Genomic DNA, 19,535 nt, shown 5'->3' with positions numbered 1-19,535 from the left:
CCTACACCGCAGCCCATGCCTTGCAGATGGCATCTAGATGTTTATAGCGCTCCCAGCCTACAGTTGGATCAAGCTTAGGCTGCTCCGTCAGGCCTGTTACACACACATTCATACCACCCTCCTCTCACTAGGGCCTCTCTCACTCCACCCCTCTCACAGGGTCTCTTTCATATATCAACGACTCATCCTGCCTTGCTCCCTCTTGGAGTGAACCCCTTAGGCCATAGGCTTAGCTAGTCCATCCCTTGGGTGGCAGACGTACTGTCTTTTTGGCCTCTCCCGTGACCCTCACCGGGGTAGTGACCAGCCAATTACGTGACCAGTTCTAAGCTTGCTCTAGCCCCTTCTGGGGGCAACTCTATATACATCAACATACTGGGCACTCAGCCCTCTGGTTTTCCTTCCCCAGCACTGGGGCTCTTCATCTCTGCCCATTTCTGGGGTCACCCCTCACCAAGGCAGCCTTATCCCCTCACTTAGGGCTCCACACCACCCCCTTCAATCAGGGCTCCAGATCTCTGCCCCCATCACCTGGGGCCACCCCCTCATTAAGATTATTTCTGCCCCCCTCACTGGGGCTCTCACTTGGGGCCATAGGGCTTCACTCCCCAGTGGGCTCAGGTGGCCATAGCCATGCCTGGCCCCACTCTCCCTCCTCAGGGTCTCTTGGGGTCTTGGACCCCACAGGGCTTTGGTGGCCACAGCTGTGCCTGGCCCCCACTCTCCCTCTTCAGGGCCTCTCAGGGTCTTGCACCCAACAGGGCTCAGGTGGCCTCAGCTGTGCCTGGCTCCCTTTCATCAGGGTGATAACTGGCCTGGCATTTCCTGGGGGCTCCTGCACCACTGAGAGCCCCACCAGGCCACCCATTCCCAGCAGGGTGCAGTTTTAGGTCATGCCCAGGACCAGGAGCCTCCAGACCATCCCCTACAGTTCCTCCCTTACCTACAGGATGTTATGGAGCCTCACAGCCAAGCAATGTTGCTGCCTGCCTGCCTGCAGTGAATTTCCTTGTTTATATGGACGGCCAGAGCTCTAAAATGGCCACCGCAATTAAGCACCTGCTGGCTACTTGGCCCCAGGTCTTAAAGTGGCAGGCACAAACAGTGCCCTGCCACATACCTTCCTTCTTGAAATGGTACCTGGGGAAGGTTTCCTCAGCTGCTCCTCCAAAGCAGGCTCCCCTCGGAGCCTGTGACAGCTCTCAAGTGGTGAGCACCCCCAAAGGTGCTCTGCCACACATAGGTTGCACAGAGGCTGAGGATGTGAACCAAGGTGGCCACTGAGTCCAGGTGCAGACCAAGTCTGACAACCCAGGAGTTGGAAGTGAAGGACCAGGTGACCCAGAGCCTACTACATAAGGCCAAGCCTTAGGCCAGAGAAGGGCAGCCTGGCTGGGGGAGCCACTCAGGACAGGACCTCAGCCCTGGGAGGCACAAAGACAGATGTAAAGACTGTGGCAGGGGAACTTAGAAAGAGTCCTAAGCTAAGAGATGTTGCAGACCTGCAAGGAAAGCAAGTTAAGTCCCTTGTGCTCTTTTCTCTTTTGTTTTCTTTCCATGTGGAGTGTGCAACACAGGGGTGAGGATAACCCCTGCTGGACATCACAGTTCCCAGGAGGGGCATTGGCATTTTTGGGTGATTTTCATTTTTTGGCTCATGAAGGATCGGACTGTGGCTGAAGGGAAGGTGGAGACCATGGAAAGGGAGGTGACTGGGGACACCCTGAAATGAAAGCTCAGCTAAGCAGGCAGAGCATAAAGACAGGTACAATTTGGGACTACTAGCATGCAAAGTGCTGAATATCATGAGTTGTGGAACCCAGGTGAGTCACAAAGCATGACCGAAGCTAAAGGCAGGAGCCAGCAGTCTGAAACAATGGGCCGTGAGCTAGAAGGCTCAGCTAGGGTAAAAGTGGGACAGGGCTGGGGAACTCTGGCCCAGGTATGGGTTCATTTAAGCATGCTTTACTCTCCAGGCGGCCTCCGCAGAGTTGACATCAAGACGTGGCAGATGAGAATACTTAAAGGGAGGAATGGACTGAGAGTATGGGCACTGAGGAGTCTCTAAAGGCGGGAACCCTACAGTGACACCCGCGGGCTGTGTACACTTTCATCCCCCAAACTTGTCACGCACAGATCACACTGGCTTGGCCCAGTTTGTTCACAGACATCCATCGTGGTTGGCAGGGATCACTCCTTTGTGCCCCAGATGTCTACAGATGCAGCATTTCCCTGTTTGGGTGCTGATGTCCCATTGACTGCTCTGCCCTTTCTGAGGTCCTCCTTTTCCGCATAGTGCCACCCCCTGCCCAGTCCTCTGTGACTTTGCTTCTCATCTCTGTGGTCATTCACAGTGAAGGAAATCCAGGATGGGAACATCTGGCTTGTGTTAAGCAGCAGGGCAACTAAGACTGCTCTTCCCACAGGGCACCTCTGTCTTCTGAGGGCTGGGCTCAAACCCAGGAGTCCTGGCTCTGACTGCCTAAACCCTTGACCCACAAAACCTCATTGCACTCTGTTTCCCGAAGTGGAGCTGCAGCAATTTTTCTGGCATCAGGAAGAAGGAAGTCTTGCTTTCATTCCTCCAGCTTCCTGCAGCGCTCCCTGCCCCTGTCTGTGGAGCCCGTGCCTGCTGATATGGAAGGGCTTAGGCAGAGGTGGGTGCAGTGCAGGCCTCCTGGGTTCTGCTGAGACATGTTGCTCTGGAGAGCTTTTTCAGAACAAAATGCTCTGGTTCAGAATTTCCTTCTTCCAATGCACACGCAGTACGGCCCCAAGGCAGCTTTTGTGAGCACATGAGGGGCTCAGTGGCAGCGCATTTCAGGCACGGATTCAAAGCACCAGCTGCCAAGGAGGAGAAAAGAGCAGATGCACAAGCCAGGAGTTGCCAGAGAAGCTAAGAGAGTGTCCCTGGCCACTCCACCTGGCTGGGCCATGGCCTTCCTGCACTGTGACACCATGTGAGCCAGGAGGTTGATGCTGATAACACTTATCAGCCTCCTGCCACAGCCTGGGCCCCAAGGGGACTGAGTAGCTAATGGATCCACTGTGAAAATAAGCACAGCAAGGGATCAGTATGTGTGAGCATGCTGGGTGCTGCTTCTGTTATTTCCCCTCTGATTTAGGAGGGGTACAACTGACCCCCCATGGCTCTCCCAGGTGTTAATAGCCAGGGACCAGACAGTTTTCTTCACCGGTTCTCTCCTGTTTGAAGGCCACAACGCTGACCTGTCATGCCTACAGTGACATGATGACCAACCTCAGCAAGGTTCAAGAAGCCTGTTCCAGTGCACCCCAGTACTCTACAGGCATGGTTATCAGGAAGCTTTAATATAAGTCTTACCTGGAATGCATGACAAGTCAATACAGAGCAATGCAATGTCAAACCAAAATATACTCATCAAAGTTACAAATGATAAAATGCTCATAAAAAAATCCTAATACTACACAAAAGAAATCCTGAACACTTCACAATCACTAGCAGGTGGCCAGTCTGCTAGAGGCAGTCTCATCCAAGGCCCAGAGCCTAAGTGCAGAAGCAGCAAGGGTCTTCTGGTATCTGAAGGTGAACCTCAGCACAAGCTGGAGTTCAGGGCTAGAGGGACTCAGTCGCAAGTCAGTGCCTTGCTTGTCTTCCTTCAGTCCGACCACCTGACTTTCAGAGCTGCTAAGTGAGGAGTAATGCACTTATGGCAAATGGATAAACAGAAATTGCAAATACACCCCTGCCGTTGAAGCCCATTCTCACCTCTGCAATATTCTAGCCTCTTACCACTTCCTTCCCTCAGTTTACTGCTTAGCTTGACTCATGCTAAAATATTCCTCCAAAGCATCCTAAGGCCTACAAGAGCTCCACAGCCCAGGCCTGGGGGTTTGCTCTCTTCCATCCCCAAACAGAGGGAGCATGGGACATGGGGGAGGAGGGGGGTGCTTGGGAGGTCATTCCCTGAGGTTAATGGGACCAGCCTGATGTGTCCCCGTGGCAGCCTCCCTGCACTCCTTGCCGCATTTCTCCCTTCCAGAGCTGTACAGCAGGAGTGTCAGATTGACCCACACCCAGGCTGGATCTGGATATCAGGGCTCCTTAAGGACCAGGTCGGGGCAAGGCAGCATCACTGAGGGGAATGGTGGGGGCAGCCATTGGTTTCATGCAGTCATGTATTGTCCCAGGCTCAGTTCCCTGGATACCAACGGAAGACCTGCCCCCACATCTCTTTCACAGAGCCAGTGTTGACCTTTATCTGGGGCTGGTCTGACTTAAACGGTTTTCAGTCCAAAGCCTTTTCCAGCGCATCATCAGTCATGTCCTCCAGAAAAAAACAGAAACATGAAGTATGAGGTTGGGAAAGAAATGGTGGATGCTTCCCTGGAACCTATTATGAGACCCAATATGGGGATGGCCTTCAGGAGCAGCAAAGGGTATTGCACTGCCTCAGTTGCTGCCTTGGGCAGGAGCTTAATGATGAGATGTCTTGTGATTTCATGGGCCAGGGGGAACTTCAGCACATCTGTCAGCTCTTTGATGGTCTCCTTAGTCTGCCTAGAAAGCTTGGCAAGGGACTTTTCATCCAGGTCAGATTCCCAGTACTGTTTCAGGAATGTCACCAGATAACTTCATCTAAAACAGTAGAAAGGCCTAACAGAGGAAGAGTAGGAGCTCCTAAGGAATATAAACTTCAGCCATATCTGTGCATCAGGTGTTTCTTTTTCTTCTTCAAGGCTCCTTTAGAGAAGTTGGGCAGAAAACAGAGAGAAGTGATTGTGAGTGGGGAGCTCGTCCACAAGAGTATCCTGAAGCTTGGGAGAATCGTACTTGATAAACTGCCACCTTGAGACAAGGAAAAACTGTGCCGATTCCACCCATCCTGCTTGCAAGCTTTTGATGCACTTATCTTGCTTAGCAGGTAGGATTGCAGTTTCGTGTTCTTGATGTACTGAGGTGGGCGCAAAGCAGAAGCTTGACTTTGGGGTATTTTGGGTGTGGCAAAGGAGCAGGCTTGGATGTTTTTTTCATCACTCCTATGTCAGCTCCACCCTCATCTCCATCATTCTGGGTGTGCACAGCATTGATGAAGGATGACTTGCCAGAGCCTGGGATCTGTGTGATAGCAACATTGAGACTAACATTTTCTCCATTATCCTGCATACCTTGGGTATTTTCTTCTTCTACCATGAGATCTCCTTTCTTTAGTATGGCCTTCAGCTTCTCCAGCTCCTCTTGGGGTATATGGGAAAAAGCTTCAGGATCTAAACCCTCACTGGCACTGGCCATGGCAGATCCTGTAACTTGCTGCAAGGACCTGGGAGGTGGAAAGGAAAGGATCTCATTAGGGTTGGCTGGCTTGTAGCAGGAGGGAGGAGAACTGAGCTCAGGGATGAGCTGCAGGGAAGGCAGCCTTAGTGCTCCCATCTCAGGGTGAGCAGGCCAGTGATTACCCTGACCAACTCCCTTGTGGGGGCTCAGATTCACCACCTGGGGGGTGCAGCAAACTCTATTGAACCACCATTTGGCTTTCCTAGGAGGGCACTTGCTCCAGGCACTGCTCAGAGCTGTGGACACCTCCTATTGCAAAGCCGGCCCAATCCAACCCTGGCTTACAGAGGGAGAGGCAGCAGCAAAGGGCCTTGAGACAGGAAGAGCCCTGCCCTTTCTCACCCCAGCCTCTGCATCAGGATTTCCTGCAGCAGGCTCAGTCTTCCTGGGGGGTGTGCCCTTCCCAGAAAAGACTCCCAGTGTTTGGTGGGTCTCTGGCATTGCAGGCTCATTGCTTCACAGGAAAGCAGTCAACTGTGACTCCCCATTGCCAGAGCAGCCACATCTCACAAGCTGGTGCTGGGCAGGGATGCTGAGAGATTCAGGTACCCATCCCTATAGGGTGGGGTCCCAGCTGCGACTCCCTGAGCCCTGGACATATCAGGGACAGAGAGCTGCTGTGCTGTCTGCTCCCTTGGTGTGCTAGAGCTGTACTGGGATGGCATTCATCTACAGGGAGAGTCTGCCCTTGAACACCTATCACTGTCATCCCTAGGTCAGCTTCAGGGGCTTGACACATGAAAGACAACATTCAAATAATTTAAGCAAGTATCAAAAGTGAGAGATAATCCAGAAGAGGAAAAGGAATATCCCTGTAAATGACAGCTTTGGGGGATAGAGTCACAGGGTCACAGAGAAATCAGGCCAGAAGGGAGCTCCCATGTCATCCTGTCCACCCCCATGTTCAAAGCAGCAGCATCCCTATCCAGAGAAGAAAGGGTAGTGAGATGACAGGGGACAGGAAATCAAAGAGTGTATTTGGGTAGCTCGGACCATGGGGAGAGGGAAGGAGCTGCTTCGCCCTGAGGTCTCATGGTGGGATCAGGCAGGGCCAGATTTAGACCTCCCATTAGGCACGTGATCTTCAGTGCCACCTGTACAGACATGGAGAGGGGGGTGGGGGGGTCGCATGCAGTTGGATGCGGAGCAGGGAGCTGGGCACGGTGCACAAGTGAGCGGAGATGGAGCGCTGCCTCCTCCCAGGAGCAGGGCCGGGGTGGGGCGAGGGGAGCTGGTGGGTGATGGTGGTGCTACTTCGGCACCCCTAGGCACGTGCCTACTTTGCCTTATGGGTAATCCAACCCTGGGATCAGGCACATTTGAGACTGCGAACCAGGTGGGAGGGTCAGAGGGATATATGACCGTCTCCACTGGAGCATAGGGAGGTGAGAGAGAGAGAGAGAGAGAGAGCAGGTGATCTGCAGCTACTGGAAGTGGTTTGTTTGTTTTTTCCCCCTTACACAATACATATTAAATACTGGTTTTAAACTGCTGGCAAAAGAAGAAATTTGTGACATCAAGGGGTAGATCCAGGGCAGTTTGAGTGGTATAATTGTCTCCAATTTGATTCCAATTCCACCCAAAATTTAAAACCAGGAGAGGGGCAGGCTGGGGACTGCCTAAGCAGCATCTCTGCAGAAAAGGACTGGGGGGGAGGGAGGAGGGGTTACAGTGGAAAAGAAGCTGAATAGGAGCCAGCAGTGTACCCTTGTTGCCAAGAATCCTAATGGCATCCTGGGCTGCATTAGTAACTGCATTGCCAGCAGATCAAGGGAAGTGATTTTTCCCCTCTATTCAGCACTGGTGCGGCCGCATCTGGAGTCTTGTGTCCAGTTTTGGGGCCCCCACTACAGAAAGGATGTGGACAAGTTGGAGAGAGGCCAGCGGAGGACAACAAAAATGGTTTGGAGGCTGGAGAGCATGACTTATGAGGAGAGGCTGAGGGAACTGAGCTTACTTAGTCTGCAGAAGAGATGACTGAGGAAGGATTTAATAGCAGCCTTCAACTCCCTGAAGGGTCATTGAAAAGAGGATGAAGCTGGACTGTTCTCAGTGGTGGCAGATGACAGAACAAGGAGCAATGGTCTCATGTTGAAGCAAAGGAAGTTGAGGTTGGATATAGGAAAACTTTCTCCCTAGGAGGGTAGTAAAGCACTGGAACAGGTTACCTAGAGAGGTGGTAGAATCTCCATCCTTGGAGGTTTTTAAGATCTGTGTAGACAAAGCCTTGACTGGGACGATCTCTTTGGGGGCAGTCCTGCTTTGAGCAGAGGGTTGGACTTGATATTACCTCCTGAGGTCCCTTCCAGCCCTAATTTTATATTATTCTATGATTATCTCAAATGTACAAGTGTAGCCTTTGGATGCCAAAGGAAATGGTTGTTTGAAGAGTGTGACATCTGATCACCAAGCTCATGGTTTATCAAGAAGTCATGATCACCACCTTACTGTATGGAGCTGAGACATGGACAAGATACAGGAGACACCTCAAGTCACTGGAGAAGTACCATCAGCTGTTTGTGGACAATCCTTTGAATCCAGTGGTAGACAGATGCACCAACATTAGCATCCACTCACAGGCAAACACCCTGTGCATTGAGATGTCGATCATCTGATATCAACTTTATTGTGCCGGCCACATCATCCAGATATCCAACTCCAGAGTTTGAAACCTTACAATGACAACAGGAGATGGAAAAATGGGAGTGGCAGAAACAGTATGTTGTGGACTTAACCAAGCACCCAGAGACATCCACCCTGCACAGACATGTGCCTAAGCTGTATCAGGGTCTGTTGATCCTGGCTCAGCTTCTTCACGCATCTTCAGACCCATAGATAAGACAATCATCCTCAACTGTGAGAGATAGCCAATGTTGAATAAAGCACTTGAACAAGTTACCCACAGAGGTTGTGGAATCTCCACCTCTTTAGGCTTTTAAGACCTGGCTAGGCAAAGCCTTGTCTGGAAGGATATAATTGGGGGTGGTCCTGTTTGAGCAGTGGGTTGGACTAGATGTGACCTTCTGAGGTCCCTTCTAACCGTAATTTTTTATGACTCAATCATTCTGTGATTCGAAGATGCTCCAGGATACTAGATTGTGTATTACACATCCGAAGAAGTGATGTTTACTTATCTGTAATGACTACAGGACTAACAAAACAGTATCTTTTTACCCCTTTTCCCTAATTTTCATTGTTTATTTAAGCTCACTATATAATCTAGCAATTAGTGCACATTCCAGTAATGTACTCAGTTTTTCATTTATCTTAACAGAATAATATAGCTCCAAGCCCATAGCATATAAGTAAATCTTCTGGCTTCTCTTTAGCTGGAGATAAATCATAGAATCATAAAACCATAGAGAATGAGGGTTGGAAGGGATGTCAGGAGGTCACATCTAGTCCAAACCCCTGCTCAAAGCAGGACCAGCCCCAACTACTTCATCCCAGCCAAAGCTTTGTCTAGCTGGGTTTTGAAAACCTCCAAGGATGGAGAGTCCACCACCTCTCTGGGTAGCCTGTTCCAGTGCTTTACTACCCTCCTAGTGAGAAAATTCTTCCTAATATCTAATCTAAACTTCCCTTGTATTGTGTTGCTGCACCATACCCCTCTACCCCACTTTTTAAAGTCCTAGATCCAGTCATGGTGATATCTCTGACTCCAGCATAGTTACATGATCTCTGTGAACTCAATTTCTGCTCTGTAGGATCTAGCCTGCTTAGCAAACAGCAGTGGCTTTGGGCCGGAAGCACAAAGACTAGCTAGGGAGCAAAGAGGATCTCTTACCTTCCCCAGAGGGCTCTTCTGGGAAGTGCCTTGGTCTCTTGTCCCTCTGCAGGCTCCTTTTTGCTCATATCAGCCACTCAGTTTCTCTCTCTGTCTCTCTCAAGTTCCTCTTTCAATTATATAAGGTCTGCCTAAGCTGCAAAGTGAAAGAATGCAATGTGCTGAGGAAGCCAAGCTGGCACCCATCCCAGGGGCACCACAGGACTGGGGGTAGGTCTGCTCCCACTGCTCCATCAGACCCTTCATGTACCACCTTGTCTTTAAAGAACCCCCTATTCTCCATCAAGGCATCAGTGCAAGCAGGGGGCTGCTGGAGACAAAGCCTGAGAAAATATGAAAGAGGGAGAGGAGGGTGCAGGGCAATGCAAAGGAGTCAGAGCTGCTCAACAGCCGCTTGGGCTCAGTCTTCCCAAAACATGAGGCTGAAGCCAGATGGCTAAGAAGGACTGTTTAGATAAGGACAGGAACAGCTGAGGGGTGAGATAAGGAGAGAGGCAGTCCTAGAGTTTCAGAAGGGTCTGAATGATTTCATGTCAGCAGGGCCTGACGAGTCGTGCCCCCCCGCAGTACTGGAGTAACTAAGAGAGGAGACCTTGGAGCCCTGGGCAATACTATTTACAAAGTCATGGGAGAGAGGTGAGGTACCAGAGGACTGGAGAAGGTGCAACATTGTGTCCCTCTTTTAAAAAGGCAAAACTACTCAGTGGGGAACTACAGAATATTTAGCTTCACCTCACTGGGATGCTGCAGGAACGTATCCTAAGGAAGACCATTTGCAAGTATCTGGAGGAGGAAAGGTTGATCGCAAGCCACGAGCATTGATTTATGAAGAAGAAAATATGTCAAACAAACCTGATCTCCTTCTTTGACAATGTAACTTGTGGGGGGTGAAGAGAACGCTCTGGATATTGTGTGTAGGGACTTCAGGAGGCTTTTGACAAGGTCCCACGTGACCTTCTCATAAATAAATTGGACATGTGTGGGCTGGATAAAACTACTATAATTTGGATAGATAAATGGCAGGAGGTTTTGAGTGGAGTCTCACAGAGGTTGGTCCTGGGACCACTGCTGTTCAGGATGTTTATTAATGGTTTGAATCTGGTATAGGAGGTTTCTTGAGCAAGTTTGCTGATGATGTGAACCTGGGAAGGACTGTGAACATGTTGGAGGATGAGAACACAGTTCAGATGGATTTTGACAGACTAGAAAGCTGGATTGGAGCACAGGCGGATTAATGCACGGGCCAGCTGGGCACGAGCCCAGGGGCCCCTACCAATTCAGGGCCCCAGCCCCAGGATTAGGGTAGCCATCAGAGAGGACATTCCAGTTTTCTGCTACTCTGTCCTCTGTCCTCTACTGATATGAAACTGGATGTGAAACTCCTACTCTGTCCTCTGTCCTCTATTGATATGAACTGGATTACAACCTCCCAAGACCCCCCCCAGCACCACTGCCCATCTGCAGGGATGTGGCGCAGTGTGGCACTCCTGGCCCGGTGCTTCCACAAGGCGCTGTGTGGCACTCCCAGCCGGCCTGGCCCAGCCCAGCCACACAGCCGGCCCGGTTTCATATTTTTCTCTTGAAGAGAAAAATAGAGCCCATAAAGGCATCTGGCTTTGTATCAATAGAGGACAAAGGACAACCAGACTGTCCTCTATGATGGCCACCCTACCTGGGATCCTTATCAGCAGGGAAGAGAAAGCGGGGTTTTAAACTTGGTGCATTTTTGTCTCCCAGCAGGGACACAAAAATTGTGCCAAGTTGAAAACCCCAGCTTTCACATTTGTTTCTCTGCAGCTGGGAGTGGAGCCCCTCACCCAATGGGGCTGGGGGGACAGGCTGGGGCTGGGCCAGCTGGGAGTGCCAGAAAGCACCTTGTCCGCGGTGCAAACCCTAGACCAGGAGTGCCATACTGGGCAGCATCCCTGCAGGCAGGTGGTGGCGCTGGGGGGGGGGGGGGGTGTCTTGGGAGGTTGTAGCCCCCCAAAATTCACCTTAGCCCCTATATCTGCCCCTTCCAGTGCAAAGGCATGGCACGGCATTGTTCTCCCAGCCCAGCCCAGCCCTGCAGGTCTGTGCAACAGAGGCCAGACAGGAATGAGACAGAGCCATAGGTGGCTTGTGGTGGGGGGAGGGGGAAGTTGGGAGAGGGGTGGGGTCTGTCTCATAGTGATTAGTGATCAAGAGAGAGTGGGGGTTGGGGGAGGTCCTGTGGGGGGAAAGTGTGTGGCCAGGCTGGGTGTGCATGTGTCTGTGTGCATGTTTCTGGGTGGGGGGGGTGTGCCTGCTTGTGTGTGTGTGTGTGTGCGCGCGCGTGCGCATGTGAGTTTGTGTGTGTGTGTGCGTTTGCCTGCGTGTCTGTGTGCGTCTGTGTATGTGCGTCTGTATGTGTGGGCATGTCTGTGCATGTGTGAGTGTGTGCATTTGTGTCTCTGTGTGTGCATTAGGGTGGCCAATATAGATGACATTCCAGTTTTCTGCTACTGTCCTCTGTCCCCTAATGATATGAAACCTGATGCCTTTATGTCCTCTATTTTTCTCTTGAAGAGAAAATAGAGAACATAAAGAGAAAAATAGAGGACATAAAGGCATCAGGTTTCGTATCAGTAGGGGGCAGAGGGCAAATAGATGGCCACCCTACTGTGCATCTGTTTGTGTATGTGCGTGCATGTGTCTGTTTGTGTCTGTGTGTGCACATGTGTGTGTGTGTGTGTGTGTGTGCTCATGGCAGGGAGAGTGTGTTTGCGTCTCTGTGTCCATGTGCAGAAAGTGAGTGAGTAGAGTGTGTGCCTGTCTGCATCTGTGTGTGAGTCTGTGTGTGTGTGTCTGTGTGCACTTCTGTGTGTGCGAGTGTGCCTGTGTTCATAGCAGGCAGAGTGTGTTTGTGCCTGTGTGCCCATGGGCAGAGTGAGTGAGAATAGAGTGCACACCCATCTGTGTATGCCTGTGTGTGTGCACATTGGGCCATAGCAGAGGAGGGGAGTGGGGAGCAGGGAGAAGAGGCGGGCATGTGCCCCCGCTCCAGCCCAGCAGGGTCCACCCAGCCTCTCCCCGCAGCACCAGGAGAGGAAGAGACACCTTCCTCCACTGCAACCCAGCACCCCTGGGGAGAGGAGGCCTTCAATTTTGTGTTTGCCCAGGGCCCCAGCACACCTTAATCTGCCTCTGGGCTGGAGTTAACAGGATGAAATAAAGGTAAGGTGCTGCAGCTCAGAAAGAATAATCAAAAACACAAATATAAAATGGGGGACACCTGGCTGGGTGGCAAGTCTTTGGAAAAGGACTTGGGAGTCTTTGTAGACCCCAGACTCCATATGAGTGTGATGCAGCTGCTCAAAAGATGACTGTGGTTTTGGGCTGCATTAATAGAAGCATGAGGTGCAAGACATGGGACGTGATAATACCTCTCTACTTGGCACTGGTTAGGCCTCATCTGGATACTGTGTCCAGAGAGTCAAGAGTTGGGTGACAAAATGATGAAGAGCTTGAAGGAAAATTACAGGAGAGGCTGAAGTAAGTCCAAATATTCAGCCATAAGGAAGAGGGAGAAGGTTTTGGGGTTTTTACTAAGGCGGAAGGCTACCCATTGCTCATCCTGCTGACAAGGGCCTAATACCTGCTCTGACCTCCCCTTCCCTCCCCTCCCCTCCCCGGGTCCCATGCCTTCCAGATGTTTCTCTGATGTTACTTCTCCAGCCTATGGGCATAGCAAACTCTTGTATTTTTCCATCAAGGCATGGCAGGAGAGTGAGTGGGAGGTTACCCCAGGAGTAGGGTGGCCAGCAAAGACCTGACAAGGAGGCTACCTTGTTACAGTCTCCAAATGACCTATCGCAACACATCCTGTTGATAACTTGGAGACCTTTATTGATGCACAGTAGCAGCATATGACAATTATAGAAAGCAAGCAAGCAAATGATCTTACCATACACAATGAGGCCAGGACTGGGGCCCAGAAGCTGAGGTCTAGTACAGTGGACCTTGGGCTAGGGTGGGGGCAGGCAAAAAAAAAGGGGGATGAAGCCCCAACAAAGATTTGAGTCATGAGGGGATGAGTGCAGAGTCAGGACCAAAGACTTCCCCAAAAACTGAGTAACATTTGAGAGGTGTGATGATGGGGGTCTGGAGGTCACAATTATTGTTTCTAAGGCACAACTGGGGCTGCCTTAGAGGGGAAACCCACCCTATGGAGCTTGGAGACAGAAGCCCCCAGGGCTGTACACAGAGGAAAGGCACCCAGCCAAAGGCTACCCCAGTCTCTGGAGGTGGACTCCCCAGGTAAATACTGTAAGATTAGATTGTGGAAGGTGAGAGATAGGAGGTAAAGGGAAGTTGGGGAGAATGGGCAGGCAGGTCTGACCACTGAGGGCATCAGATACCAGAAACATGGCCTGAATCTGTCATGCTTCCCCACCATTACAGATCCTCCCAGTGCCTACAGCACAGCTCCACTCCCCACTTCCACATTACCTGAACTAGACCTTGTGTGAGTCCCTTGTGTATGCCTGTTCACACAATCACAGACCTCCCATGCATCTCAAAAAAAAAATAGATATAAAGAACACAAAAAAATCCCCTCACCCCTAGCACCAAGCCCACCCCTAGCATCCAGCATGCTGGTGGTACCCTCCCAGAATCTCCAGGTACCAGCACATAATGCAGCCACAAGTGCATGCAACTTCACTGCCTCTCCAGTTCTGCCACAAGGTGCTTGTGTTGGACTTTCAAGGCCTCGTAGAGGCGGTCCTTGCATGCCCTGTTCCAGCTGGGCACCAGGTCATACAACCTGCGCATCTTGTCCTGGTTGGTGGCCTCAGCCCTGATTCTCTGGTACTGCTCCTCATCTAAAAGGAGCCCGTAGAGTTTGTCCAGGAGGGCATCCATGCCGGTGACACGCTGGATCAGCTGCTTTCGTTGTCTGTCAATGAAATGTAGATCTGTAGGGGGAGCGGGAGGGGGCAGGCAGGAGATGTGGAAATGCAGTGGGTTTGTTACAAAATTGTCTCTGCTTTGTACATTCCCCTGGGGGCAGGCCTTCTTTAGGTCTCCTTGGGGTGACAAGCTCCTATTGGTGACCTGTACTGTGCTTCCTGTCCTGTGCTCCCTGCCTGCTCTGCTGCTCTGCTTTCTGCTCCGTGCCCTTTCTGCTGCTGTACTCCATCCCCTCCCTGGTCTCCCATGTTTCATCCCCAGAGGCTGCCTGTGCTTGTAGCACCCCTCAGCTATGAGGCAGTGATGCCCTATTAGCCCCTACTGACCTGCTTGTTCCTCAGGTGATGAGCGGGCTCGCTGGACATCCTCTGGAAAAGAGAAGAGACGGGGAGGGTCAGAGCACAGGCAGAGGGATTTGATGCATTTTGATGTTTTTGAGGACCATATAAGGAGTGCTATTTCCAGTGCATTCTGCCTTTCTGATACAGACTAAAGGAACTCTTGCTGAAGGTGTGACAGCCCGGATCAGTAGGGCTGTGCAAAGCTTCGGTCCCTGATTTGATTCAGTGGAGATTCAGCCTGATTCGGTGGCTGAATCTCTGAATGTGAACCAAATCAGAGGACCCTTTAAACTCTCCGAATCAAATCGGAACCCTCCGACTTGATTAGGAAAGATTCAGAGATTCGGACATAGAGACAGCTTTAAATGTACTTCCTGTCCACTTCCGGGTTTACCACCAAGCACATGGAGGGCCCCCCCCCCGTTAGGCATTCCATGTGCCCCAGCATTACAGCAATCACGAGCTGCACCTGCTACCTCAAGGTATGCAGAAAAGATTTTTAAAGCTGCATCTATGTCTGAATCGCTGAGTCTCCGAATTAGCATCGAATCTTCAGATTCAGATTTGGCCGAATAGAATCAGGGACAGTGATCTAAATCAATGAATCAAATCACTGTCCCTGATTCAGGCCAAATCTGAACCCAACTTGAATAGGGCCTGCTTCGCACACCCCTACTGATCAGGCCACGTGCACTACCATAACATACAGCAGGCAAGTGGGGCACATCTCCTGGGGCACAGGGCTGTCTAAGGTAGGGGTGGGCAATTATTTTGGCTGACATTTGCCACCAGAGGTCCTTCCCCTTGCCCTGGAAGTGCTCCTTTTGGGAGGGGACTGTGCCATGCTGAAACTGGAAAAAAACAAATCATATACTAAAAAAATCAAACATCTACTATGACTTATTTAAAATTTATTTTTAAACTATTTTTGTCATGATTTATGTGTGTTTGCATCATATATCTAGAGATGACTACATAATAGCTCAAAATACAGTCCAACTTGTATATTGTGTGGGGTGGGTAAAGGGGTACATGTGGCCAGGTGTGGTTGGGGAGTGGGTGTGGGGGGGTGTGTGGGTATGGTGGATGGGGTGTGTAGGCGAGGGTGGGGTTGGAGGGGTGTGGGTGTGGGTTATGTGGTTAGGGTGGGGGTATGTGGGAGTGTGGGTGTGTGTGTTGGTATGGTGGGGTGGAGGGTATGGGAGTGTATGTGGGGGCTGTGGGAGGGTGTCAGTGTGTGTGGATATGGTGAGGGTGGGGGGTGTAGGAGTGTGTGTGGGGACCGTAAGTTATGGTTGGGGGTTGGAGTGTGCGTGGGAGTTCTGGGTGTGTGTGGGGAGGGGGGTCCTCAGAGTCTCAGGAGCGAGCAAGTCCAGCCCACCTAGTTCCCTAGCACTCTGCTGCTCTGCTGTTTCTTGCCTTGTACTCCTTGCCCCATCTGTTGTGCTGTTTTCTGCTCTCTGCCCTATTCTCTCAGCATTATCAGCTGCTCTGCTTCATGCTTCCTGGCCCATCTGCCACTTTGCTGCTCACTTCTTCACTGATCTGCCTTGTGCCACATGTAGAAGCAGCCCATGGCACTGGTGATGTGTGCCATGGGTTAGCCACCCCTGGTTTAGTTGATGGATGTTGGTTAAATGAGTATCATCATGGGCAACTGGTGTTTCCCGAGTCTGGGGGGCACCAGATTGCTGACGGGGGGTGTCCCCCAGTGGCTGATGACCAACCCGGTGGGAGCGGGGGTCAGTTCCTTGGTGGCCAATTGCTGAGCCAGTGGCAAAACTGGAAGTGCACTTCCAGTTTCACGGCTGGTGCTTCCAGCTGTGGGAGGGTGCCAATGAGTATCATCCTGGGGCCTGGGAACAGCATAGAGACAGCTGGTTCACTCCTCTCCTTATTGCACACTATGATGTTAAAAGCCCAGCCTCACCTTTGTGCTAGGAACTAATAGAAGTTCTTTAGCTGCCTTCACTGGTGAAAGAAAAGCATCCCACAATACCTACCTACTCTCACTGTGGTCTCCCAGAGAATTTCAGTAGAAGAAACTTCTGTGATATGGAGCTTGATGCCCATCTTCATGTCCCTGGTATAGACTTCAATGAAGGGCTGCAACCTCTCTTGGTTTGGATAACAGAACTTGAGTTTCTGTGGCAAAGACAAGAGCAGGCTCTGAGGGAGGAGAATCAGCCTGGGTGGTGTGGAAGCTCAATGAGGTCCTGAAAGCAATGACTGTAATCTCTTGTCTACCAAATGCCTCCACGAAAAATATACACCCAGTTTTAGGAAGGCTGTATGTAGTTAAAAAGATAGGCAAGGATGACTGTGGGACACAGAATAAAACCTTCTGGAAACATAGGCTGTCCAGGAAGTGTGGTATCCCAGGACATACTTTAGGACAGCAGCAGCTTCCTGGGGGGAATTTTTTTATTTCATATCCATGTTACAGTCCCTGAAGGGTGACAAGAGAGAGGATGGAGATGGTTTTTTCTCTGTGGCCACAAGAGACAGGATTAGGAGTAACAGTCTCAAGTTTCAGCAGAGGAAATTGAGGTTGCCTATGAGGAGGGACTTTCTGACCATGAGGGTGGTTCAATGGTGTAACAGGCTGCCCAGAGCAGCTGTGGTGTCTCCATCCATGGAAGTTTTCAAGATCAGACTGGACAGATGCTCGGTTGGGGTGGTTGAGTCAGGGATGACCCTACCTTAAGCAGGGGGCTGGACTGGATGTGACCTCATGAGGTCCCATCGAGCCCAACTTTCCTATGATCTTGTGATTCAAATGGCACCAGGATCTCATCCCCCTCCCTGGAATCCACCTTCTGTTCCTTGCCCTCCAAAGCCCTGACCAAGGCAAGCGAAGGCTTAAAAATCTTCATAGCAGTAAGGCACACTGCTCACCTTAGGTAGTATCTCTGTGTTTGGAGAACTGGCCACGGAGTAATTTCTGTCAACGTACAGGGCTTCATCCATCTGAGGAGGCTTGTTTAGGAGCACTGCATTGTACTTCTCCTCATGTTCTTCCACAGCCTGTGAAGAGGTTTCCAAGTTCTATCACTTTAATTAGATCAGTGTTTCTCAATCTTTTCAGACCCCAAGCCCCCCTCTAGAGACTCCAGGCCACACCCAGAAAATGTCAGCTCTTTTTCACTCTTTTTTGAGTATAGAAAAACACTACAGAAAAATACTAGAGCAATTCTCGTGTTACAAAGAACTCAGAAAGACCCCAGAAGGGCAGGATACTTTTAACACTATGGAATCCTCTTTGAAATCTCTGGATTACCTTTGTGAATCATGTTTGTAGACATAACCATGCTCACATTACATTAAGTATCATCTATCTATCTATCTATCTATCTATCTTTTTTCTAAAGAATGAAAGCCTGGAAAACCTGGCAACGTGCGTCTGTGTGTGTGTGTGTGTGTGTGTTTTAACCTTATACCAAGTTACTTCACAAGAACAGAAGAGGGGAAAAACCCTGTTTCCCACTTCTGCTAAGGGTGGGAAGAGATCTTATATGTCTACTGGGATAAACCAACAGAGCCAGAAAGGCAAGAATTGTGAATGAGGGTAGATTTTAACAGTGAACTGATTAGAGGAGGAAAAGATTTTACTACATCCTTCATGCATTAACATCCAAGTTATCCACCCATTATATCCAAGGGCAAAGTACAAGATTCCCAGATAAGGAGGCAGGAAGTCTATGCTGCCATATTGCCAGCTACATCTGTACAATTCCCACTGGGATTGCATCTTTGAATCACGGAAGAAAAGTGTCGGTGCATTAAGCCGCTCACAAAACCCTGATTAGCAGGGTGATGTGTGTACACACCAGTCTCAAGAGATTTGTTTTGTGTTTCAGAGTGAACAAAGGTGTAACTAAGCATGTTTGCGAATGCTTGAAGAGCTGAGGCTGGATGACCTGGGCTATGATGCAGCTGGCCCCTGTTACACAGACAAGTTGCTGTATATTTGGCTTTCCTTTTCACAGGTTTATGGGTTAACATAATACTTTCTGCTGGGCACAGAGGAGAGAGCAGGAGCCTCATAAAATGGAAAGGCTAATGAAGAAGAGAGAGGGAGACAAAAATGGGGGGCACAGGGGAGGAAAGGAGGGATCTGTTAATCCAGGCACTCGGGGCTTCCACAAATTCCTCTGGGAGTATTAAAGAGAAGGAGGCAGCAGATCCATTAAACAAGCAAGTGAGGAATGAAGAGGCCAAGAATGTAACCAAAGCATTTCTGTAGTGTTAAGAGAGTCCCCATTTTCAAGAAGGGGAGGAAGGAGGACCCGGGCAACTATAGGCCAGTCAGTCTCACCTCCATCCTTGGCAAAGTCTTTGAAAAAATTATCAAGGCTCACATTTGCGAGAGCCCGGCAGGACAAATTATGCTGAGTGGAAACCAGCACGGGTTCGTGGCAGGCAGATCGTGCCTGACCAATCTAGACTCTTTTTATGACCAGGTTACGAAACGCCTGGACACAGGAGGAGGGGTGGATGTCGTATACTTAGACTTCAGGAACTTAACTTGTTCACCATACCGGTGAACAAGTTAAGAGGCTGTGACTTGGATGACTACACAGTCCGGTGGGTGGTGGATTGGCTAGAGGGTCGCACCCAGAGAGTCGTGGTGGATGGGTCGGTTTCGACCTGGAAGGGTGTGGGCAGTGGGGTCCCGCAGGGCTCGGTCCTGGGACCGATTCTCTTTAATGTCTTCATCAGCGACTTGGACGAGGGAGTGAAGTGTACTCTGTCCAAGTTTGCGGATGACACAAAGCTATGGGGAGATGTGGACTCGCCGGAGGGCAGGGAACAGCGGCAAGCAGATCTGGACAGGTTGGACAAGTGGGCAGAAAACAACAGAATGCAGTTCAACAAGGAGAAATGCAAAGCGCTGCACCTAGGGAGAAAAAATGTCCAGCACACCTACTGCCTAGGAAATGCCCTGCTGGGTGGCACGGAAGCGGAAAAGGATCTTGGAGTCCTAGTGGACTCCAAGATGAACATGAGTCAGCAGTGTGACGAAGCCATCAGAAAAGCCAATGGCACTTTATCGTGCATCAGCAGATGCATGACGAATAGGTCCAAGGAGGTGATACTTCCCCTCTATCGGGCACTGGTCAGACCGCAGTTGGAGTACTGCGTGCAATTCTGGGCACCG

The 19,535-nt window shown here is 50.5% G+C and overlaps 1 protein-coding gene and 1 long non-coding RNA gene across 9 annotated transcripts in view; both read right to left on the bottom strand.

The window, feature by feature from the left end:
* Positions 1–3,315: 3,315 nt before the first annotated feature.
* LOC112548226 lies at positions 3,316–11,381 on the bottom strand. The gene is made up of 3 exons (XR_003092032.1): positions 9,102–11,381; positions 7,763–7,986; positions 3,316–5,300 (listed from the first exon to the last, which is right to left on the bottom strand). It is a non-coding gene; the product is annotated as an uncharacterized LOC112548226 (long non-coding RNA).
* A 502-nt stretch (positions 11,382–11,883) lies between these two features.
* LOC102388056 (NACHT, LRR and PYD domains-containing protein 1b allele 2-like) overlaps positions 11,884–19,535 on the bottom strand; it is a 27,903-nt gene continuing 20,251 nt past the window's right edge. For 7 of the 8 annotated variants that reach the window (XM_025193123.1, XM_025193128.1, XM_025193124.1 and 4 more), the window contains 4 exons: positions 17,273–17,401; positions 16,378–16,519; positions 14,360–14,401; positions 11,884–14,038 (listed from right to left, as the gene is read on the bottom strand). In XM_025193123.1, coding sequence (XP_025048908.1) covers positions 13,782–14,038; positions 14,360–14,401; positions 16,378–16,519; positions 17,273–17,401 — 570 coding nt within the window. In that variant the 3' untranslated portion in view covers positions 11,884–13,781. The remainder of the gene's footprint in view (positions 14,039–14,359; positions 14,402–16,377; positions 16,520–17,272; positions 17,402–19,535) is intronic. The other variant, XM_025193129.1, reaches the window with a different exon arrangement.

This window comes from Alligator sinensis, unplaced genomic scaffold (genome assembly GCF_000455745.1).
Source record: "Alligator sinensis unplaced genomic scaffold, ASM45574v1 scaffold891_1, whole genome shotgun sequence".
In the NCBI taxonomy this organism is placed as follows: domain Eukaryota; kingdom Metazoa; phylum Chordata; order Crocodylia; family Alligatoridae; genus Alligator; species Alligator sinensis.
The sequence above is the reverse complement of the archived record's forward strand: the minus strand, read 5'-3'. Positions and strand labels throughout refer to the sequence as shown.